Source organism: Sciurus carolinensis, chromosome 13 (assembly GCF_902686445.1).
Source record: "Sciurus carolinensis chromosome 13, mSciCar1.2, whole genome shotgun sequence".
NCBI lineage: Eukaryota > Metazoa > Chordata > Mammalia > Rodentia > Sciuridae > Sciurus > Sciurus carolinensis.
Window position 1 is genome coordinate 67,698,050 of NC_062225.1, and position 25,460 is coordinate 67,723,509.

At 40.0% G+C, this 25,460-nt stretch overlaps 1 protein-coding gene and 1 non-coding gene across 7 annotated transcripts in view; one reads left to right on the forward strand and one right to left on the reverse strand.

Annotated features, from left to right (window-relative positions):
* Positions 1–4,718: 4,718 nt before the first annotated feature.
* Rasgrp3 (RAS guanyl releasing protein 3) overlaps positions 4,719–25,460 on the reverse strand; it is a 113,533-nt gene continuing 92,791 nt past the window's right edge. For 5 of the 6 annotated variants that reach the window (XM_047523331.1, XM_047523329.1, XM_047523326.1 and 2 more), the window contains 6 exons: positions 23,828–23,943; positions 18,763–18,910; positions 14,252–14,288; positions 11,921–12,046; positions 11,184–11,591; positions 4,719–6,623 (listed from right to left, as the gene is read on the reverse strand). In XM_047523331.1, coding sequence (XP_047379287.1) covers positions 6,604–6,623; positions 11,184–11,591; positions 11,921–12,046; positions 14,252–14,288; positions 18,763–18,910; positions 23,828–23,943 — 855 coding nt within the window. In that variant the 3' untranslated portion in view covers positions 4,719–6,603. The remainder of the gene's footprint in view (positions 6,624–11,183; positions 11,592–11,920; positions 12,047–14,251; positions 14,289–18,762; positions 18,911–23,827; positions 23,944–25,460) is intronic. The other variant, XM_047523330.1, reaches the window with a different exon arrangement.
* Trnat-agu (transfer RNA threonine (anticodon AGU)) lies at positions 23,164–23,237 on the forward strand. Its single transcript has one exon. It is a non-coding gene; the product is annotated as a tRNA-Thr (tRNA).

Consider the following 25,460-nt stretch of genomic DNA (forward strand, 5'->3'; position numbering starts at 1 on the left):
TTAATTTGAAACCAAAACATCCACAATTATTTTATTTTCATTGCAAACTGTAACCTTTAGCATTAAAAGGGCATGGCTTTGTCTCTTGTTACCTTGAATTTAATATTATGTCATACTATACTTATGACCCATGTTTTCTCTTTGCTTACATTTGACTGGCATATCTTTGCCCATATCTTAAAATTTTTAGCCCATTGAATCATTTTGTGGCAGATTTCTTGTCTCTTGCCTGCACAGAATTGAATTTTCTTTGTAGAGTCTTAACTTTAATTTTTATTTTGAGATGATATCTTGCTATGTTGCTCTCTATTTTCTGATCTAAAGTGATTCTCTTGTCTCAGGCTCCCAAGTACTACAGCCAATTTGCCTTTAAAAAAAACTTAGGTGTGTTTGGTCCATTTATATTTATATGACAGATGTATTTGAATTTAGTTCTATTATTTTCAGTTCTGTTTTCTGTTTTTTAACTTAAGTCATTCATATTGGGTCTCTCTGCTTTGGTTTTTGTATTTATTCTGATGGTGGGAAGATTTAGAGTTTTGCTGTACTATTTACTTTTACAACAGCTACATAGGATTGCCTTCACCTTATATTTCTTTAGAAAGAATTACTAAGAAAAATGATTCAAAATGTGAAAACAAGGTAAAAGATATCTGCTTATCCTTTGGGTATCATTCAGGAGCAGTATCTAACAAGCCTACCTAAACAGTGATCCTCAGAAAGGATACCAAACTAGCAGCTTCAGTGCCACCATTACTTAGGAGAACAAAAAAGTTCAACCTCTCAGATCCCACCCCCACCAAAGAATCAGAAGCTCTGTGAATGGGACCCAGCCATCTGTATATGAAAAGAGCTCCAGGTAACTCTGATTTCAGTGGCTCTCAGCTAAGGATAATCTTGTTGTTAGGCCAGATGTTAGGGGCAGTTTTGGTTTGTCGATAACTCCCAGAAAAACGCTCCGCAGACACAGGTCCCACACGAGGAACTTTTATTTTATGCGGACAAATCGTGCCTGCTGGGGGAAAAGGGGAAAGGAAAAGAAGAAGATGGCACAGGGTTTCTCCTCAGTTATCGGAATTTCGCGGGCTGGGAGGAACCAATCGCGGAGGAGAATTATTACAGACTGACTGATGGACCAATGACATATTAGAACGTAATGTGGGAGGCAGGAAGGTTACGGCAACATAAGCCGGAAATTCCTGTAACGGGAGAGGCGGGCTTAACGCAGATTGACGGGTGGTTGGGAGGCTGGATTCCTTACACTTGTCATCCAAGGACATCTGGGAAGATCTGGAGACATTTTTGGTTATCACAACATAAATAAATAATTATGAAGAGGGAGTGTACTCGTATCTACTGAGCAGAAGCCAGGGTTACTTATAAATACCCTGCAGTGCACAAGTCAGCACCCCACCCCCACACACCTTCTCAATACAGAATTATCTGGCTCCAAGGTCAGTAATACAGAAGTTGAGAAACCTTTCTCTAGGGGAATATGATCTTTAAAAATTTACTATTGTTATGATTTGAACCTCTAAAGAACCCCCAGAAGTTTGTGTTTTAAAGCATGGTCCTAGATACAGGAAGGTTCAGAGGTGGGGCTTTTAAGCAATGTTTAGAACGTGAGGGCTGTAACCTCATCTGTGATTTAATCCATTTGTTGGATTCATAATTTGAAAAAACTACTAGGTGGGACAGAGCTGGAGGAAAGAGGTCCTTGGGGGCATGCCCTAGAACTCTATCTTGCCCCTGGCTCATCATTCTCTCTGCTTCCTGGCTTCGAAAAGAACAGCTTTCCTCTGCGATACCCTTACACCATGATGTTCTGCCTCACCTTGGACCAGAGCAACGAAGCTGGCTGAGCATGGTCTGAGACCTCTGAGACCATGAGTCCCAAATAAACCTTTCATCCTTTAAGTTGTTTTTGTCAGGTACTTTGCTCACAGCAACAAAAAACTGACTAATACAACTATTAACTATAGAGTAGGGCCCAGGTGCTAACTTAAAGAAAACTGATAACATATGAATGATTTTTATCTGGTAGAGATGCATATTATTTCTGTATAGTGAAGAAAATAATTCCAAAGGTTATACTTTAATTGCCCTTCAGGAAATTATATTCTGTAGAAAATTGTATTCATTGTCTTACGTTGTAGCAAAATACTCTAAAACTTTGTAGCTTAAAATAACAATAAACATTTATTATTATGGTTTCTGTGGATTAGGAATTCCTTAAGTAACTTCAGTTCTTGGGGAACTTCTTGTAGAAACAACTTTCACATGCTGTGTAGCAGTTGTGTTTTCTAGTGAGGAGTCTTTGGACATTGATCATCTATCTGTTTTCCTCCTCTTGGAAACATTGATGTTTGAGCCTGTTTTAATTTTCAGCCTATATTCAAAAGGTGTGAGAACATCATGTACAACCATAAGAATGGGGTCCTAATTAGAGTAAGTTATACTTCATGTATATATATACTATGTCAAAACGTGAGAGAGGTTCAGGTAGGGAAAGGAGCCAGGATAGCATCCAGGGCAGGTGAAATTTTTCTTATGATTCCAGCTTTTTTTTCCTCGTGGTGCTGGGGATTGAACCCAGGGTCTTGGACAACCAAGGCAGGCACTCACCTGAACTCACCATCCTCCTGCCTCAGCCTCCAGAGCCACTGGGATTACAGGTATGCACCACCTCACCTGGCCTACTTCATGTAATTTTTAACCCAGCATCCAACCAGGGTTCATAACATCACATTTGGTTGTCATGGTGTCATTAAATCTCTTTGAGCCAGAACTTCCCCTGCTCTTCATTTTTTGTTTTTTCAGAACATTTTGTTTTTAAAGTGCTGGGGACAATTGTCATGTAGAACACAGTAAAGGAAGCTTTCCTTATGCTTCAACAGATAAACTTAGATTCTGAATAAATGCAAATTCCAACAGGACTGCTAGTAACACTTTTAAAAGATAAGATCAAGTGAGTGGGGATTTTTGTGGATTTTTTTTTTTTTCTTTCCTGTTTTTTGTTTGTTTGTTTTGAGATCTGGTGCTCTCCAGAATTTGGCAGCAGATTTTGGATTCAATCAGGAGGAAGCTATTTCCTGATAAACCCTTAAATGCCAATTAGTTTCCTATATTTACCCACCATCAGTAGTCTTAATGTATAATCAGCCATCAAATAAATGATATACTTCTTATTTTTTAAAGTCAATTTTTTTCCTCCTGTTTGCCTGTAGTGAACTAAGTTCTCTCAGCTAGTTTTTGTTTGCTTGGGTTTTTGAGTTAGCATCTCATCATGTTGCACAGACCGGCCTCCAAATCCAAGGCTTAAGTGATCCTCCTGCCTCTCCAGTAGCTGGGACCAAAGACACACACCACTGTGCTCAGTCCCATCAGCTGATGTTTTACATACATGTATGCTTTGGTCTATTTACATGGACACAATATGTGGATTTTTTTTTCTAAACTCATTTATATTTTATTCATTTGGTTCCTTAATTTTTCCTACCTATTTCCAAACAGAGCAAGAATAACCAGAGTTACAAAACAAACTAGAACTAACCCTTGACATGCATAGTGCCTGGACTGAAAAAAACTATATTTTCATTTGTATTTCCTTGTTTAAATAATTTTTGAAAGAAACTTTAGTTAAATGTTGGGTTCAGAGCCTCCAAAATATATAGCCATATAATACAAAGAAAGTCTGGGATCTTGAGACAATTTTTGGAAGAGAACCCCAGTTAATTACAAGATAATTTTATAAGGTCTTTGCAAAGTACTTCTACATTTATTTTCTGGTCTGCTCTTTCAAGGACTCTCTGGGCTAGATGAGGACAGCAGTGAAATGTCTCTCTTTCAAATAGACGTGCCAGGCTGGCCCAGAATCCTGTGACTGTAAGCAGTGGATATGGGATTTAAATCTCATCATGAGTTGCATGCCAAAGGTACACTTAGTAATAGAATTTATTTGAATTTACTTCCTTAGTCATTCTAGAGTCTTGTAGTCATTAATTTTGGCAGAAGTAATGTGTTTATCCTAGGGATACTTAAGCTTCCTGCCATCAATAATAGTTTAGTGCCCACTTCTGAGGCCAGCCTTCATTTTTTGTTTTTAATCATTTTTGTTTTTGTTTTTTTGGTGGTGGTGCTGGGTATTGAACCCAGGACCTCATGCATACTAGGCAAGCCCTCTACCACTAAGCCATATTTCCAGTCTCCTGTCTTCATTTTTAAACAGAAAACCCCTCAGAAGATTGGAGAAGCTGTGACCAGGAAATCTGAAAACAGTGTTATCCAGGATGCAGCCACTCAACACAGAGGGTTCAAATGCCAGGGACAGCTGCTCCAGTTTGGGCAGATTTATAAAAGCATCAGTCTCATCTGTACAACCTTCAATGAAAATTCAGTGGGAGCATCTAGTAAATCCTGCCCCAGTACCTAATATTCCCTGGTAAGAGTTTGGTTTTGGTTTTGGTTTTCACTTTTAAGGTGTCAGTGATCATCAAACTTACAAAAGTCTGGAGGAAAAATTGTGATCACTCTTTTTGGCCCATCATGGCTTTGCCTATTTTGTTTATTTCACTCATTATGGCAAGTTGATAGATTGGAAGCAGAGTCACCATTGCCAATGATCACATTACACAAAATTATAAAGCATCTTCATTATGACTCAAATTCCTCATTAGCAAACTAATGATAATTATGTGTGTGTGTCTACACATAATATGCACACATAGCTTATATACACTGAAACATTTGTTTTCGTTTTTGTCTTTATTTTTACGCAAGGTACATTTAGTATCTTTGTTATAGGAAGGCTGACAATATAAAACTTTTCCTATATACGAAACTCATAAATATCCCAACTGAAAGTATCGAGTTAAATAATGCCTTTAAGAAGAAAAAGCACAGTCCAACATTTATTAACAAGTTTTTTCCCGAATTTTCTTTAAACACAAGAAATGTTTCCCATACTTAAATTGTCATTTTCTGTTATTGTTAACACGTCTTTCGCTGCGTTTATGAATAGGAGATAGCATATTTACATGGAACCCACACCTGGAGATGCTGAGGCTGCCCCCTGAGGTTTCAGTTCTCTTATTTTCTAACTTAATCACAACTCCCTCAACTAATAATTTCATTTATTTTGCAGTATTTCCAGTCTCTGAACCTATCTGGCACAAGTCAATTCTAGTAAATATGGAACCATCTTTTAAATTGCTGGAACCGCTTTGCCTTCACATCCACAGACTGTCAGTTCCCCAGGGCTGAGACCAAGTCCGGCTTGTCTCTGGGCGCCTAGCACAGGCCCTGCCCAGAACAGGGGCTCAACATGTTTGATCACAAAACTGTCTTCAACTCTCCTCAGTGAAGAAAAGAGAGAACAAAGCCTTTGCTGAAGTGACTGCTCCACACAGACGCAACATCAGCTTCACACACACTGTATACACTTCAGCCTCCAAGTGGACCAGTGGTGGAACACAGGTTCCGACTGGGGACACAGATCCTTCCCTCCACCCTCAGGTTCAATCCCATCTGGACTTTGAACTTGAATTAGGGTCTCTATTTTCTAATCATTTAAGAAATAGACCCACATCTAGTTATTTTGGGTCACAGGAAGATATTTAAACTATTATTATTTTAAAAGTTCAAATAAAATATCAAAGGTAATTAATTATAATTTTCCTTCTATGAATATGCTTTAATTATGGATGATAATTTATTAGGAAGAATATAGAGTTATCTTTCGGAACCTAAGTTTTCTTTAAAAACAAACAGGATTCTTAAAATTACTTTGGGCTTTTAAAAACTGGTGGTTGTTTTGCATTTCCACTGGTGGCTTGTTCAATGCTAAATTTTGTTGCCCAAACCTTGAATTGATTTCTTAATTAGTAGTCTTATTTCAGGAGTCTTAAGAAAGATGGGTGAGCTCAGTCAGATGGGACAGGTAGAGTTAATTTTCCCCATTGCTACTTGAATATTAGGAGAGCTTTCCTGGCTATGTCATGGCCCCTAGTGATGCAGAATTGGTTAAGACTTCGGTGATATACACGTGTCACTTATAACACATTACAGCAGCCACACGTGTGAGGGAGTAATGTAAACAGCTTCTCCTTTCAGCTGATCATAGAAAAGTTGCTGCACTCCAGGATCTGAAGAGCTTCCTCATCCCTCAGGAAAGGATAAGACTTGGTCCCATCCTAAAAGCACTCTAAATAATTCCTCATCACACACACACACACACACAGTCTATAAAAATACTGAAATAATATTCTCACGAAAACAGCAAAGTCTGAGTTTAGAGAATGAGTATCAAGTACATGCACAGAAGTTTCCATTTAACCCGTATGTAAATGGCTCTAAAGAAAGATGCATGAGAAAACTACTGACTACATAGAGTTTGTGGCACCGAGCTAGGGACAGAGGAGGAGAGAATAAATAGTTCATAGTGAGGGCAAATACTCTGTCCCACAGCCCGTCATGGTGATCCAATGACCTCAGGAGTCAGTAAACACCCAGAGGTTCTTCCAGATAACTCCCTGAGATTGGAGAGCTCTTCAGAGTTTCTTATCTTGTTCCTTCCCAAAGTCAACTTGATTGCCACCATTTTCTTCAGCCTGAAATCAGCCATCCTGCAAAATAAATTGGAACCTGTTAGTACTGGGTCTCATTTCACAAAACGGGCAGCTTTTTAGATGAACTTTAGGGAACATCTCAAATGATCAGTACCTTGTTAACTCAGGATTTAGAAGGACTTCAAAGACCAAGTAGCCCACCCAGCATATATCATCTCAAAGACTCCATGTAGAGTCCAGTCATGTTTCCTAAAGGTACTCCAGAAAACAGTCTTTCAGAGGATGCCTTGTTAAAGATGTCTCACTTAGAAATCCACAATATAAATTTGTATATAAGACACCAAGAAAATTTGTAAGAAAAAAATTTACAGACAGATGTATATATACATCTACAGGTAGGTATGTATGACTGTATGTATATGTCATATATAATTAATAGACATTGAATTTTGCTTATTCCAGTATTTCCCAGTTCTTCTTTGATAAATATTTGTTTGCTAGATTCATTATTTTTTAAAATGCTGATAATCAAACCCAGAACCTTTTACATGCTAGGTGGGCACTCATGCCACTGAGCTAACCCACCAGCCCTGTTGGCTAGATTTAATTTGGCAAAGATAAGGAAAACAAAAAGGAGAATTATAAAGGAAATACATATATTAGTTCTGCCAAGAGAGTAATCTTGACCTACCCTCTAATTTGGGGGCTTAGTGGTCACTGTGCAATGATATTCACTGCTACAGAAATTGTTAATATCTTTATACTTTATTTAAAAATTTTTTTGTTCTAATTAGTTGTACATGACAGTAGAATGCTTTTATACCTATACCTTTATACTTTAAAATGAGTATAAATTCTGGAACTCCATTGAAGGCAGTACACAGAAAACACAACTACTTTTTCTATTGCTATAGTTTGAATTTGTCCCCCGCAAAGCTCATGTGTTGAGAAATTGATCCCTGATTCATATGTCAATAGTATTTGAAGGAGGGGTGGTTCTGGGAGGTTATTAGAACTGGAGGAGGTCATGAGGCTGGAGGCCCATGATGGCATTAGTGGCTTTGTGATAAGAAGAAAGACCTGCGCTAGCCTGCTTGTTCTGTCTCACCAAGTGATGCTAACCTCTGCCTTGTTGTGATGCAGCAGTACAACTTTACCAGCTGCCAGCAACTTGATATTAGACTTCCCAGCCTCCAGAACTGTGAGTTAATAAACCATTATTCTTTGTAAATTACCCAGTCTATGATAATCAGTTACAGCATCAGAAGATGGACTGATGTATTAGTCTTTATCATTTCAATTATAGGACTGGTAACTATCATCTGATATTTCAGATTTAATGCACAGATCATTTCTCTTCATGCCATTCATTGATCTTGCCTGGCAGAAAAATTCTTGAATTTGAAAATTCCTCTGTCTACATATTCAACTCTTGGGTGTAATTTTGTCCCATTTTTTTTCCTTCTTGCTTTTTCCCTGATCAAGATGAGTTGTCTTCTCATTTGTTATTGATTTGGATGGAAGTGAGACTATATATCACATATATACATTTTATATAAGAGCATACTGTTTTATTAATTAGCACAAATAAAATCAAATACTAGTGGTCAGTGAACCAACCCTATGATTAACCCTATGGGAGGAGAAAATTAAAGGCCTAAGAGTGCATTTGAATATAAAGGTTCAGTTTCTTAAGAACAAAATTAAACTTTCAAAAACTAGGATTTTTTTCTGTATTTCCTAATAGTGATTTTTGTTTTATTTTTGTTTTGTTTTGTTTTATTTATTTATTTATTTGTACCAGGGATTGAACTCAGGGCACTTAACCACTGAGCCACATGCCCAGCCCTTTATATTTTACTTAGAGACAGGGACTCACTGAGTTGCTTAGGGCCTTGCTAAGTTGCTGAGGCTGGCTTTGAACTAGCAATCCTCCTGCTTCAGCCTCCCACGCTGCTGGGATTACAGGTGTGGGCCATTCTGCCAGCCCTAATAGTGATTATTGATCAGGAAAATTTACCTAACCTAACAGACTATACCTATACAGTTCTATACCTAACAGACTGAATTTCTCCTATCAGGAGCATGGTTTAAGTCTCTTGGACTATGATAGGTTAGTGGAAGTGAGCTCATGACCAATTTCACTGTTGTTAAAAAGCAGGTACTGCCCTGGATTCAGAGATGTCCACAAAGTCTACACCATCCTCTGCTCTAGGTGGGGGTCCTACAACACACAAAGAAACTTTTCCTGAGATTTCGGTGCCACTGTGGTGCTTGTAGAAGCAACCTCTGCAGGTTTGTAGTGCCTGGGATGACTAACAATATCAGGCAGCATCCAGAAAACCTTGCACAATGATTCTCTGCTATTTTTTTCTAATTCACAGATACCCTTGAATATATTCAATGCTATGGACTCCTTCTTTGCCCATAAATAAGCATATCCATGATAATTTCATATAAAATAAAAACACTTTCATGAAATCTCCTGAAGCTGATATTTTTAGGCCACAGATTAAGAGCACTTGTCCTAGGATATTTCTCTAGCACCAAATCATGAACTTTTTCTTATTCACCTTTATATTACCAATTTGAGCTACACAAGGCCAGTAGAAATGGAAGGCTAGGACTGATACATTTGCCAAGATGATCAGCAGGGGAAATGGTAAGCCAGTGTTGCAAATCTACAGAGACAGAAAGTAAATTAGCTGGTGGCTTAGGGTCAAGGCGAGGTGGAAGAGTGACAACTAAGGGGTTCAAGGTGTCTTTTTGGAATAACGGAAATGTTTTTAATTAGATTGCAATAATGGCTGCACAACTCTGTGAATATACTAAAAACCACTGAATCGTGTACTTTAAATCAGTGAATTTCATTGTAGGTGAATTATATTCCAATAAGGAGGTTTTTATTTTCTTTTGCTATTTGTTTTATTTATTTTTGGTGCTGAGGATTGAATCCAGGACCTTGTTCAGGCTAAACACATGCTCTACCACTGAGCTAAACCCCCAGTTCCAATAAGGAGGTTTTTAAATTTAGTGCTCTGGGGCTAGGCATGTAGCTCAGTGGTAGAACACTTGCCTAACATACATGAGAACCTTGTTCTATCCCTAGGACTGTAAAAAAAAAAAAAAATTGCTGTGGTTTGAATAAATGTCTCCACTAAACCCATGTGTTAAATGCTTGGTCCTCAGCTTGGCTCTATTAGAAGGTTGTAGAAACCTTTAATAGGTAGGGCCTAGTGAGAGATTTTAGGCATACCCGCCAAAGAACTGTAGGATGCCAGTCTCTTTCTATCTCTTTTTGCATCCCAGTCATGAAGTGAACAGCTTCCTCTACCCTGTGGCCCCTGCTTCCCCTGCCGCCCTCCACGATGTGTTGCCTCATCACAACGCAATAGGCTTATCCGGCCAGGGACTGAAACCTCCAAAACTATGAGCCAACATAAACCTTATTTCACTATAAGTTGATTACTTTAGGTATTTGTTATACTGACAGAAAGCTGTCTAACACAGTTTTATAAGAAAGGAAAAATAGCTCAGCAAGAACTTATGATCAACTTGGCCTGACTAGAGATACTATGTGGCCTCCTGATTGTCATCAACGAGGAGGGCGCTAGAGGGATTTTGGTTCAAGGCCATTGGGGTATTCCTCATTGTGGGAAACTATAGAGACTGTGTGCTTAGGTCTCCTGAGGAGTGGAATATGGAGGACCACCCATAAGAAATAAAGAGCACTGAGTTGATTCGATAGAATCTCTGCCTAATCCAATACTCTGCTTATGAGAATGATTCAACAGGGAGATGATGGCTGCCCTCCATGACATTTCTTTAAAGGTTAGGAGTATGACACCAATTTCCCTGAAATTCTTTTTTTAATACACTACGGACTGTTGACTAATGAACTTAATTAACTCCATCTTGAATCAATTTATATTTTCAGCATGTTCTAACAAATTTCATATGCATCTCAATTTATTTTGGATAATCTGAACATAATTCTTGTGTGGAGGCACAGCCTGTTTGATAGAACCTTGAGGTCTCCATATCTCTGATCTCATCGCCTTTTTCCCTATGAAGCTGTCAAGACTTTTTAGTAGGGGAAAGAGTTTCCAGTTCTCTTCCTCTATTGACAAGTCTTTTATAAAAAAAATTTTTTTTTTAGTTTTCAATGGACATTTATTTATTTATTTATATGTAGTGCTGAGATTCAAACCCAGTGCCTCCCACATGCTAGGCAAGTGCTCTACCACTGAGTCACAACACCAGCCCAAAGACAAGGCTTTTGTTTTCATTGTATCCCCTGAGTTTGGGCCTTGGCTTTGTTTGAAAAACAAAGCTGATCTGTATAGTACCCTGACCTTTTGGATACATGCAAGAGTCATGGGTCTCTGGGGTAGCAAATCAGTACACACACATGACAACCTTTGCTAAGCTTCAGAACTCAATCCAGTGCAGTTTTATATATGAAGATACTGAGGTCCAAAGAGAAAAAAAATAATTTTTCCAGGGTCATATAACAAGCCAACAGCAACACTAACTATGATATCTTCATTCCCAACCAGACTGCTTTCAAAATTATCAGGCTGTCTTCCAGACCCACAAGAATACTCATCTCAGCACCTTCAGCCTTCTTCTGGTTGTATTTGTGGTTTAATCCAGCACTGACCTCACCATCCTGTCTGGTCTCACCCTGACCTTCATCCTGGTCAGGTTCGAACTCAGTGCCTCGGTCTACAACATCCACGCCAGCTTGGACCCTGGGTTTCTCATTTTCCCACTTGGCAAAGCCTTTGTCCTTTGCTGCTTTGTCATGGAACTTGGATTTCATTTTGGGGAAGGTGTGGGATCCTGAATCCCCCCAGCCAGCCTCTGACCAGACAGGTTCAGTCTGGGTGGCCTGGCTGGTGGTGGCCCGCTGTAACCTCACAGAGATCTTGCGAGAAGAGCCTGTAACCAGGGTGATGGCTCTGCTGTCCAGGTCCCGGTGTCCAGCAGTGACTCCAGGAAAATCAAACACTTCATCCTGTACTGGAAGGAGAAAGAGGATGATGATTTTTTGACCTGTGTCTGCAGGACAACAAACTATCAAAGTGAGTCCAAATAGCAAGAGTCTGACACACAAGGCTCTAGAGGAACAGACAAGAGACAGAACTAAATGAGCTGCAGCCAAGTGGCATGTTAGTGAGACCAGAAAGCAGAGCGAAGCCAAGGGGATTAGGCACTGTGGATGGCCCTAAGAAAGGACTCTGTGTTTATACTGACACCAACTAGGTTTAGACTCAGAACCCAAACCAGATGCAGAGGTTGGGAAGTGAGTGGCGAGACACAGTGGCAGGGAAGAAAGCAGAGGGCATTACCTGGGGGCAGCGAGGGGCTTCCAGGCAGTGACCCATGACTACTGCCCAAGGAGGGTGCCCGGGCAAATCTCCTGCAGGCCAGAACCAGGAGGTCTTTGCACTGTTTGTGACAATTGGCTCCACAGTCTGAAAAATCCCAAATGTGTCACAAAGGATGAACGTGAAGCTGCATTTCTGGTGCCACTGCATTGCCAGCGCCCTCCCCCCCCCATTTCTAGATTGAACCTCAGGCCCACAGAGGGTAGGCAGGGACTGGGAAAGGGCATGGGGCCTCTTGATTCCTGAGGCTCCCAAATGCTGATATATTTACTCAATTTGTCCCTCTACACAAGTCATTGACGTGCCTACCAGGCAAACAAGCAAAGTCTAGCTCAAGAGGTTAGTTGTTTTTGCCCAAAACTAAATACAAATCATGAGGGGCTGGGGTTCTTTGTCCAGCAGAGATGGAATCCCTGCAAAGAGGCTCATGACCAGAATAATGGTGGGAAGTTTCAGCTTCTAGTGTCTCCAGGGGCCAAGGGCTGCCTCTGATCATTTCAGGTGGGATGTCCTCCATTCCACTAAATTGCTATTCTTTGTTTCCCAAAACCTTTTCCAAGGCAAGAGATTATATTTTCTTCTTCTTTCCTTGGTATGGCAATAAATATGAGGTGGACATTTTGGCATGTTCCATGTTTGACTGCAGCTTTGAAATGGTGTAAAATTTCCCATAGGATGCTTTGGGTATGGAAGTAGAAAATTAATTACTACTTGGGGTAGAAAAATTTGGCCATTCTGAAAGATAGTTCACAATTGTTTCATAGGATGAGGACCCTGTACTTTATTTAGAAGTAGAAATGAACAGATATGATCATTTCAAAGAGTCCATTTCTCTCTTATCATCAAAAAGGACCTTTCTATTTTCAATATTTATTTCCTCCCAAAGGTCTTGGGTCAAATAGTCTTAATGACACGTTCACTCTCTTTTAATAGGTTGTTTCATTCTATGTGCAACTAAGAAAAAAAATGCTGTGTACAAATACAATCCAAGGGTTTAATTGATTTTCATCTTCATAAAATCAGTTGCATGGTGTGTGTGTGTGTGTGTGTGTGTGTGTCCCCGTCTGTCTGTCTTTTAGGGGATGGAGGATACAAAACAGAAGAAAACTAATGACTACTGCTGGGAAATAAGATATTGCAGGATCTTTGCTGTTTGAAGTAAAGATCTAAGTTGAACCAGGGCACCAGAGGGAAGCCCTTGGAGGAACAGTCCTTCCAAGCACTAAACAGGGCTCCCAGCGAAGTTCAGGAAAGCTTTTCTGTTTATACAAAATGAGGACCAAATGCTGACAGATGGCTTCAGAAAAAGGCACCACAGAAGAACATTCATCTGAATTAAGCATCCATCTGTGACTGAGTTGTTTCCTTTAGTTTTTGTTGCTGTTGCTGGTTTTTTGTTTGTTTGTTAGGTTTATGGGGGTTGCTTGTTTGTTTTTTGAGATGGGGTCTCACTATGTTGCCCAGGCTGACCTTCAACTTCTGGGCTTAAGTGATCCTTCCACCTCAGCCTCCCGAGTGACTGGGACTACGGATGTGTGCCATCAAGCTGGCTAATTTTGTTATGTTTTTCAAGAGCATTATCAGATTCTTAAAAGAACCAGTATATAAACTGTTTGTATAAAGGATTTAGCAACTTCTTAAACAAATAGCAACACATTCCTAAGTGCTTATTAAGCATGCATACTGTATTCATCAAGTATGTATTTATTCAGACATTTATAAATTTCATGATGTGAGAGAAATATAAGAATGAATTCATTGAAAAGGACAAAATAAGTTTTAAGGTTTGTCCTCTTTTTTTTTTTTTTTTAATCAACATCTATGTGGTTTAGTAAAGAAAGAAATAGCTATGCTATGCAAGAGTGGGAAGAAATGTCCATGTATTACAAAAACAAGTGTGTGAATTTTTTCTCTTGAAGAAAAAAGTTCTTATATTCAATATTTTAGTCAGGTCTGTCTCACATCAAAATTCTCCCATTTCCCACCATAAACTGGATGCTTATGATTTACATGGGAACTTAAGAGATGAAGGGCTAGATTTATGCAGTGTTGGTTGATTAAAGGTAGTTTGCCATCCTCTTCTAACAAGCTATAAAATTCTAATTTTGCTTCTCCCTGTCTCCATTAACTCTTTCCTGGACATGTTAACTCTTCAGTTGCCATTGGCCCAAGAGAACCCAAGTTCTCAATAATGCCAGGAGCGCTTGTGGTTTGACTAGATAAATTTGATTCCTATCCCCAATGTCAAAATTTTTTTTAAAAAATGTTTTTAACTAAATGACATTTATTTACCTTTGCATTTGTATCCTTGCTTGATTATGCCCCAGAGCTGTAACAGAAGACAAAGAAATATCAGGGAATCTGCAGAGAAATCTGGAGAAGGAAATCCTGGGAAGTTTCATGGTTGATGCAGCACAAACAGGATGTAGCTGCTCTAACACCCTTCCTGTCAGAGAGAACCCTCTCCCAGCCTGCTCCAGCTGCGGTGATAACACGAGTTTTACTTCCCTTTTCTTCCTCAAAGCCAAATGGAAGCTGGGATGGGAAACTGAAGTTGGTGCATTTGTTGGATAATGGTCACTCAGCAAACCATTTGGCCTTTGGAAGCTCCTAGCCCCCTTTGCCTTCTTTTTAGTGGCACTGGCTGCTTTTGGCGCCCCCTACAGGACAAAAAGCAATCTAAGAAGTGTGTTTGCCAACCGGACTCTGCCAGGCTATTTTCTCAGTTGTATTTATACCCTGAAGAATACAGAAGAGGAAACAGGCTAATTTATTCACTTATTCGTTTTCCACATTTGCTCTATGTTTGGCCTGTGTTAGGATTGTGGGAGATATAGCTCAGATTCTGTCACACAAGGAATTAGCGACTTCTGAGTGGTTAATAAGTAGGAAGTGAGTGTTAAATAAGTGTTATTGGGCTATGCTCCTACACTGGGCCCCAATGGACCAGACTACAAATCCAAATGGAGTTACCCATGGTAAAGTTTTATATCACCAAGCTGAAACTAAACTGTTCATCTGACCTTCCTAGAAACCAGGAGAAATGAGAGATAACAGCCACATTTCCCAGTCAGGCCAGTTTTAGTTGGCATGATAATGAGATTTCTCTGCATGAACCTTAATACCAAATGAAGGTAACTCGAAAGCACTGATGTTAACCATTCATTTTCCTACACCCGTCTCTGTTCCTGCCTCATGAGGAAAGTAACTGTGAAATGATCAGTCGGTTTTTGTTCTCTGTTCCTGCTCTCTTCAGTCCTTCTCTGTCAGTAAGACTACCCTCCTCTGGAGGCTGGGCTGATTGGAACATTGATCTATTTTATGGCATGCAGTGTTGCCTGGTGCTAGAAAAAATAAAACCCCTTGGGGCCTTTAAGTGAAAAGGTTGTACTCTTGTCCTTTGATGTGACAGATGCCTCAGGAGAAGTCTGCGGGGCTGGGGCTCACAGAGGAGCGTTCATCCAGGCGGTCCAGGGCAGACTGCTGGGGGTGTCATTGCCCTCCCGACAGATTCCTTGGCCATGTCCTTTTTCGTGCCTCCCCACAATTCTCGCACATGGGCAGCAGGGGCACCAAACACATCCAGGTGGGCTTGGCTCAATTCAATAGCTTAACTGCAGTCGGAAATCTCAATTCAGTGCTTAGGTTAGGTGGCTGTTGTTTGCTTAATAAAAAAAGAAGCAGGGCCAGTGGACTTGGGGGCCAGCAGGAATGCCATTCACAGTGTGTTACAGGCAAACAACGCCCTGAGTATGGGCACCAAGGCACTATAAGAACAGCCAGTAGCTGCCAATGTGAAGTGACTCCGGGGTCAGCAGGCTCCCTGTCCTCTTCTAGACCAGGGGTTTCCACAGCGGAAGCTCAAAGAGACACATTATGAAGATGCAAATGCCTCCTGGGACAGGTCAACACTCTGCCTTGGGGACAGGAGGATTATTTGCCAACTGATTAGCAGCCAGGCTCAGGGGCCGAGGATGACTGAGAGAGAGATGGGGACAGAAAAGGGAAGTGGGTATTCAGAGTGGTCACATCCCATCAAGAGTTTATGAAGACCTTTAAGATAGCCTAACTTGTTTCTACATTATAAAAGATAAAGATGGAGGAAATTAAAAAAAATTTAAGGCCCCACAACCTGGAAAACTGTGTCGTGATAAGTTCTTTCTCCATGGAGTTCTTTTTAATAATAATAATGATAATGATGATAATTAACATTTATTGAACCCTTAGTATGTGAAAGGCCAGGTTTTAAGTTCTTTATATGGATTAACCCACTTAATGCTCATGAAATCCTTATGGGATAGATAATAGTAGTCTCCTCATTTTTACAGACGAGGAGACTGACCTATCAGGTTTAATGTAACCTAACTTGTTTTTATATTATACAAGATAAAGATCAAGGAAATTAAATAATTTTTATTTAAAAATAAATCCCTCCGCTATCAGGAAGGGAAGTCAGGACACGGTTTGCTAATGCTTATTTAATAACCAGGAGAAAAAAATTAGCCAAGAAGAGGCACTGGGTCAAACTGGCATCCACACCCAGTAGAAGGTGACCTCATGTAGGTGGACAGGCAGGAGTATTTCCCACAGCATTCTGACCTGAGCACTTGGGTGACTGGAATATGTGGAGTAATTCTGTGTGGTATAAGGAGCCCTGGTTGAGAGTCAAGAGACCTGGCTATGATTCGTGGTGTTGCTGCGAGTGATCCATGTGACCTTAGGGAAGTCACTTAACTTCAGATCTCAGTTTCTTTATCTACAAAATATGGGGATTACCAATACTCTTTCAGTTCTGGAATCCTAATTCTGAAATAAATGTACTGCAGGGCAAGTAGTGACTATTTGTCTTCCTCACCATTAAAATGGAATTTATGTCAAAGGCAGAGAGTCCAGGCACCAGAAAATAGTTACTGGCATTTCTTTACAATTCTGTTCAATGACAGGTCTTTAGAGTTATATTTGCAAATTCCTTAGAAAAATCAAAGGGCCTGTGTGAGTGTGTGTCCGCTCGTGTGCTTTCTATACAATCACAGGTGCTCCAGGCATGTAGCACCAGCACCTCTGCTCTGGGGAGTTAGGGAGAGGTGTGTGGTGCTTCCAAGGAAGACCACCTTGCTGCTTCTACAGAACCAGTGCCTCAGAGGAAGAGAGAAACAGGACAGGACTGGACAGCAGAGCTAAGACCTTAATAAGAGCTTTCTGACCTTCCCACACCACCAGAGGACAGATGAATCATTCTGATTTTTTTTTTTAATACCAGTAATTGAACCCAGTGGTGCTCTACCACTGAGCTATTGTATCCTCAGCCCTTTTTATTTTTTATTTTGAGATAAGGTCTCCCTAAGTTGCCCAGGCTGATCTTGAACTTGCAATCCTCCTATGTCAGCCTCCCAATCTGCTGGGATTACAGGCATGTGTCACCATGCCTGACTCATCCTGACCTTTGACTGAGTCATGCCACAATCTAATAGCCTGACCTTTTGTTCCCTGGGTCCCACTTCACAGGATAGTATCACAGGGGACCCTGTCCCACTTCAGCATTTTTGAATCAAGATACTTCCAAAAATTCTCATTGGAATAGAGAAACCAGTGGCATCTGTTTTACAATAGAGTGGTCTGGTGATGCGCTCCCAGTACAGGTACTAACAGAAGAGGAATTCTTGTTCCCTGGACTAGATAAAGAGAGTTGGTTAGGTTGGCCTTTCTCCTTGACCACATTAGCTGCAGTGACCACCAAGGGCCATCTCTGATGTAACAGCTTCTTCCTATTTACGCATTCTCAGAGGGTAGTTTACACAAACTCCTGCCCTTGGGCTCCCCAGAGCCAGTTCTTTAAGCTTGGAATGGGAAAAATGTAATTTGGTGATAGTACATCATATCAGCAACACATTCAATGTTTAACACCGGAACATGACTGCAGAATAAAGCTAAAGTTGAGCTCAGGCACCTGGAAAAATAAGCAACCATCTTCACTTACTACCTGGGTACTGGGTCGTTTTCACCTGTAACACCCCCATTCTACTTAACATGGGTATCGACCAGAAGACATTCAGAGAAAAACAGTCTCTGTTAAGGTCAGGACCAGAAACTGACCTCACTTCCCAGTGAATTATCAAGTATGGGGCAAGATCTTCATGTGTGGTGTAAGTGGAGCACAGGACTCAGAGTCAGAACACCTGGGTTTAAGTCCCAAATCTGATAATGATTAACCACAATCCTGAAGAAACGGGTTTAGCAAAATGGGGAGAATAAAATGCCTACCTTGAGGGTTTGTTGCAAAGATTAATTGCATTAATGTCCATGGAAGTACTTTTGTTACTGTCAATTGCTAATTAGATATTATTTATTATTATATCTGTCTTCTCTCCAAAAGATTTTTTTTTCTTTTTGAGTTGGAAATTATTGAGCTAAGCCTTGATGGATTTCTAGTGATTAATGCCTCATTAAATGAGCACTGGAAGGATCTGGCTAAGATATATACTCCCCTTGATTGCAACCACTTCTGAATATTAGTGAGGAATGCCAGGTTCATTGGGCTAACACCTTTTCCTGGCAGAGGTTAGTAGACAAACCACTCTCTTGAGTGAATAGGCCTCACCAACTCTCCCTGACTTTGCCAGCCCTGCATTCCTAGAATAGAGCTAAACACATAGATATTGCTTTTGCTTTTATTTGATCTTTCAAGGAGTCATCTCAGTTAACTCCTGATCCAAAGCCCTCTTGTTAGTGTATTGTTTTCCTGTCTTTTCAGGATGCTGCAAAAATAGCTACATATAAGAGAAAACAATGGAAAACAGACTTACAAATCCTGCACAGTGTTCACAGAAAGTTGGCTTGAGATAGGTCATCTCTTGAAAGTTATGGACAAATCCTGGTCCCATTTTACAGTGTAGCTGGGATTTAGCTCTCAGGAAGTAAGCCATCATTTCGTCTTTACTAATTAGGCCATCCCTGTTGGGAAAATCAGAGAAGGGAGGGAACTTTGAAAACCATCCCTTTAAGTAGTTGTCATCCTCGCAGCACTCACCTGTCAATCCTTTGTGGCCAAGGAGGAATGTTCACTCCTCTGTTATGTCTGAAAGGAGGGGAGGACTTCAAAAGACACTTCAAGAGTTCAAGGTCTTTTTCAGTAAGCAGAAGGCAGTGTGTGCATATGTGTGTATAGGAAGGACCACACATGTGAACCCATGTGGGCTGTGTAGGGCTCAGAAAGTCTCCTTCACTATTGAATAGAAGCTTCCAGAAGGATTCTTTCTAGCTCTTGCTCAGCAGTTGGCTGCAGGAATTAGGCTGCTGGGGCAAGGCAGGAAACTGTACTAACAGGGCCCACCATTCTCAGAGTTTCCGCATGATGCCATCCAGGGTGCTTCCTCCGTGATCGCCTCATTCATATCTCACTGGCTTACAGCCCATTCACAACAGCAGTTCTTCCAGAATTTCTCCACACAGAGCAAGCCTCCAGTTCCACCCCCACCCCCAACTCACCACATACCCTGACTTCGCATTTATCAAAAAAGGTCAACTGGACTTGACCTAGGTTGAGTTGCATACTATCTTCTCTCCACACAGGCATGTGTTGGGGGGTCACACCCTTCCTCCCCAGATCAGAATTCCTTCATAGCTCCTCTGTCCTCTCTTGGGTCCTCCTACAACATGGGAAGGGATGCTTTTAACCCCCATTCTCCAGCTTCCATAGAACTCTGCTCCTTCCAGGCTCGGCTCAATCTCTTCACCAGTTTCTTCCTCTCTTTACAAATATGCTTAGAATGTTCCCTTCTTTAAAAAAATTCTCTTTCCTCAATCCTGCTGCCATCTCCAACACTTGTCTTTTCTCACTTTCTTCTCTTGCTCCAGAAGTTTTCAGAACCATTGTCCATCGGACTCTTTCCCCACTTACTTCGATTACTCTTTACTCCATGCAATCAGGTTTCTAACCCTAACATTCTATTAGAACTGTCCACCAAGGACATCCTCAGTGGCCTTTTCTGAAATTGAAATTGCTGACCTCTTAGCAGCATGAAACGTGGGACAAGTTTGCTTTTTGGCTTTTTGACATTCTCCACTCTGTGGGCTCTGGTTTTTTTCCTCTCCTGTTCCTCCTTATCTGGCTCTCCTGTAGGATCCACCTACTGTTTTCAGCTTCTCCGAGTGGAGAAGGAAGCCCCTGCAGGTTCATTTCTCACCTCCCCCTAAGTTCCCCATCAGAATTTGCATGCACACTCCAGATTCAGCTAATGTGGCTGGTGCAATACTTAATCTGCATCTCTAGCCCTAACTCTTCTCCTGAATTTTGTACCACATCTTCAACACTTGGTAGACATCTCTTCCTGCATGGTCCACTCTCCTCTCAAAATCAACATATCTAAGCCCAACTCCACATCTTTCTTTCCAAAACACCATGCCCCAGGTTACCCTGTTGGTATGAGCAATACCATAATTTTTCCCCAGACTTGAGAATTTGAGATCCCTCCTTCATCTATATTCAAAATAACTTGAATAATATTTACTAAAATTTATTAGTTTTATTTAACCTATTAATAAATTTTACTAACAAAATTTATAAAAATTAGAGTCATTCTGGTGTCTTGCCCATCTCATGAAGAGTTTATTATCCTATGATCTCTAAATTAATCGCAAACACACATAAGGAGCCTGATTTCTTGTTGGAGTACATTCTTGGGGAAGAAGATATATAAACCAGGAGGTTATAGATGATTGTAGATATAGAAATAGATAGAGCTACAGGTACAGATAGAATCACTGAGTCATACAACCCAGTGGCATTACTTACTAGAATACAAAGTGAAGTGATCCCCAGGAGCAAAATCACCAGGCAGCAACCTGGCTCAGGTCCTTCCATGGCTTAATAGCAAAAGGAGGAGTGTTATAGTTTAGATATAAGTTGTCTCCCAAAAGCTCATGTGTGAGACAATGTAAGAAAGTTTAGAGGTGAGATGATTTGGTATTAAGAACCTTGACATCACCAGTACATTAATCCATTGAATGGATTTACTGGGTGGTAACCACAGGCAAGTAGAGGAGGTAGATCACTGGGGATGTGACTTTGGTGTATATTTTGTCTCTGGTGGGTGCAGAGTCTCTCTCTCTCCTTCCTGTTTGCCATGTTCTGAGCTGCTTTCCTCTGCCACATGCTTCCGCCATGATGTTTGGCTTCACCTCTGGTGAAGAGCAATGGAGCCGGCCATCTATGGACTGAGGCCTCTGAAACCATAAGCCAAATGGACTTCCTTCTCTAGAATTGTTCTTGTCAGGTCTTTCAATCACAGTGGCAAAAAAATCTGACTAAAACAAGGAGCAATGCTTGTTTAGCATGTGTACCATCTTTCATTACCGAGATCAGTTGTTTAAAATGTAGCTGCCTAGCTAGGAGTTACATTTCCCAGCCCTTCTTCAATCAAGGTGGGGGTCACGTGACAATTACTTGCCAAATCAATTTGAACGGATATGATATGTGACATGTGCTTCTCCATCTTCTGTTTTCTCCTCTGTCAGCTATAGAATGCAGGGGACTCCAGGAACCTAGAGAGCCACAAACTCACAAGAATGGAAAGATCCTGGTCCATGAATTACCAGGAAAGGTAACACTGATCTGCCACTAGGAACACTGGGCACACATGAGTGAGAAAATAAAACTTAAGTATGTCAAGCTGTTGAAAGTTTGTAGTTTATCTACTACAGAAGCCAGTGGAATCTCATGGAAATATCCATGCACTTCTTCATAGAGTGATCCATTCTTCCTAGGCCTGTGGTGGCAATTTTCATGTTATCAATGGGCCATGAGTTCTCAAAATAGCGAGGCTAGTTTCTGTGAGTACCAGGCAGTCAGAGCTGGTCCCCGCATGGACTCAGTGAATCCACTGTGCTCATATACATCCTGACTCCACCTTGAAACCAAAGAGAAAGACTGTCCCTAGACTCAAAGGGAAGTTCTAAAAGGATTTCCATCCGAATGAATGATGTTTTGTTGGTCTCAGAAAACTCCCAGTATGGCCTAAAATCTATGACTTCAACCCCATGTAGTCTTCCATGGGAAGCAGAATAAAATTAAACATTTCTTAAGATAACAATTTCCAAAGAGTCTTCTGTGGATAAATAGACGCTTGAGATGGTAATAGGAGCTGCAGGGAGGTTTATTTGATGAATAAACAAACATATTTATACACATACATTTGTAAAACAGTGTGCCAGACATCACCCTGGAAGAGGGTCACAGTACAACGCACGTTAGCCCATTAAAAGTTTGGGGAAGTTGTGTGTCGAAAAAATCTATTTAATTAGATTTAACCCTGTGTTTCTTACACTTGACTAGTTGATGCTTTTTTAAAAAAATGCTAATAAGGGGCTGGGGATATAGCTTAGTTGGTAAGTGCTTGCCTCACATGCACAAGGTCCTGGGTTCAATCCCCAGCACCACAGGAAAAAAAAAAAAAAGTCCTAATAGTTACTTCTGTGTAACATAGTTTGGAAAACAGTACCTTAGAAAAAACATGTTCCTTTTGAGACTTCCCAGTATTGATCACTCAAACTTCATGGTAAAGTTTAAGGTATTAGCTTAAGTTTCACATCTTCTGATAAAAGTCGTGTAAGCTTGGAATAGTTCAAATCTTCATTCTTCGGGGGAAAACATTTCTATAGCTATCTAGAGGTGTTGATATATAGATACAGATGAGATAGAGATCTGGGACAGTCTGTTATGTCTATAGAACCAGCAGAGAAAATAGATGAAGACTGGAGAGAGATTTTAAGTCCATGTCTTATTTACATGTCACTGATAATAACAAACTAAGGGGGAAAGGAAAGAAAGTTAGCAGGTAATTTTCACTTTGCAAAGGAAGTTTATTTTCTAATAATGTAACTTGTTTAAAAGCATTTTTTGTTTAAGGAATATAATGAAGATGAATTTAAAATTTTATAGTGTTTGTATTCAAGTATCAAGGCTTTCATTGGTATGACTTACAGATTTCATTTTTTTTAATTCTCAAACCAACAAAAATATTAAAGGACTCTAATGTGACTTAATTTCAACATTTCATTGATATAAAACCCGGCATTTTACTACAGATGATTTTTAAATTAGGAACTAATCTCACACAGTTAAAAATTCATCAAATTATTAATGTCAGACTTTCTTGGCATTTTTTTTAATGAGTTGATTTTTAGCATTTAAAGCCATTAACTGGGGCTGGGGATATAGCTCAGTTGGTAGAGTGCTTGCCTAGTAAGCACAAAGCCCTGGGTTCAATCCCCAGTACCGCAAAAAAAAAAAAAAAAAAGAAGCCATTAACTTTCTCAGCAATCATTTGAAGTTAAGGAAATACATTTTTTTTTCTTTGTATCTCAAAGCAACTTTTGAACAATCAAACAAAAAAACAAAATTAGGGATGCTTCTTGACTATCTACAGGCACCATCTGCTTTCACAAAGATAAGTAATCTTAAAAAAATCTTATTCAATGAGTTTTATGATTACCCAAAAGTTCACTGAACCTGAGGACTTCCCCAAACTAGATCTAATTATATTTCTCCTCTACTGCTTTAATGGAGGTTTTTTGAAGTTGATAGCTAAGCAGTAGAAGTAATGAAAGCAATGGAGAGCCTGGCTAATTTGCAAATGGGCCCTTCTGATGTGGTTTCCCTGTTACTCCACCAACTGTTCATGTTTACAGACACCAAGAAAAAATACCAGTGAAAAGTGAGACTTATCAAAGCACTAAGGTTGAAGCTTGTCAAGATGGGAACTATAGGTTTCCCTGTTCCCCTCTGATAATTTTATGCTTTAAAATAAATTTTATGCTTTAAAGCTTTGTACTTTAAAATTTGTATGAAAGTATAATAAAATTAAAGCTTACTGATCTTTGTCCAGCACACAGAAGGAATCCAAGAAGGGAAAATTGGCAGCTATACTTTCAAAATCCTCTTGTGAGATGTATCCATCATGGTCATGGTCATAGTTTCTAAACACAGACTGCAAAGGAAAGACAAGTTGTTTACCAAAAGGTGATTTATGCATCAGATTCTGAACTTTTATTGTGAAAGCCATGATAGCACATTATCCTTTCTATCAAAGAGCTTAGCATCTAGATGAAGATGACTCAATCAAGAAGACTTTATAGGATAAAAAGATACGTGGTTTTGCAGGGGATAAGAACAGAGCCATATGAGGGTGGGGGTATAGATTAAGAAAGATTTTCTAAAGAAAGCAAAGTGTACACTGAGATCCCAGGGTTGAATAGGAGTTAGGCTGGGTGAATTGCAACACCATGACAAGAGAAAACGAAGCTTTAGCAGTATGGAGATTACTCAGAAAACTTGGAATGGAACCACCATTTGACCCAGTTATCCCACTCCTCAGCATATACCCAAAGGACTTAAAATCAGCATACTATAGTGATGCGGCCACATCAATGTTCACAGCAGCCCAATTCACAATAGCTGAACTATGGAACCCTTCAATAGATTAATGGATAAAAAAAAAAAATGTGATACATATACACAATGGAATATTACTCAGCCACAAAGAAGATTGACATGATGGATTTACCAGTAAATGGTTGGAACTGGAGGTAATCATGCTAAGTGAAATAAGCCAATCCCAAAAATCCAAAGGCCATATGTTCTCTCTAATATGCTGATTATGTACTGAGACCTCTGAAACTGTGAGCCCCTGAATACATTTTTCTCCTTCTACTTGATCTTATCAGGTCTTTTGATCACAGCAGTGTAAAAGCTGACTAAAACAGCATGTATGCAAACATGAACATTTAACCTAGATTTCAGTCATACTTAATCTTTTTTTTCTTTTTTCCAGTGGTTTCCATCTATTCTGCTTATTTATACTGTCCTATTTTGAAACCCACTTTTTGAGTATTTTGGGAAGTAGGGAAGGCATATATTAATGGATTAATTTAAAATATGACTAAAAAGGGCATTTAGCACCCACAAAAAGGTTATCTGTAGATAATTAAATTGTGCAAAATCACATAACAGTTTTTGCAAGTGCATATATCAATACTTAATCCATAATCAGAACGGCTAATATTTGGGAGTACCTGTCAATTGTAGTCTACACCATATTTATTTAGAGTGAAAATAGAAGATTTGTTTTGTGGAATAAAATTTAGTATGAAAATTCACAAGGAAATCCAGTCTTTCATTTGATTAAAGCAACAGTAGGCAATTTTGCCTGCTCCGGGTCAGACTTCCCCATGAAATTAGAATTGGAGAGATGGAAATAGAAAAAGGAGGTAAAAGGCAGAGGGTGGGGAGAAAGAGAAAGAAGCTTAGACTCCCCAAGAGAATGGAGGAAGCAGCCTACAGAAGGAAGTGGGAATGGTCCTGCCTTCCATTCCTGGTTCACTTTCCTGAGCTGTATCTACGTCCATGTGCTGCCCGAGACCCCTGGAGCCTTTCTGCGCTTTCCCCAGTGGCGAGTTGGGTCTGTTTCCACCCCATCTTAAGGCCTCCACTGGGCCTTAGCACCAT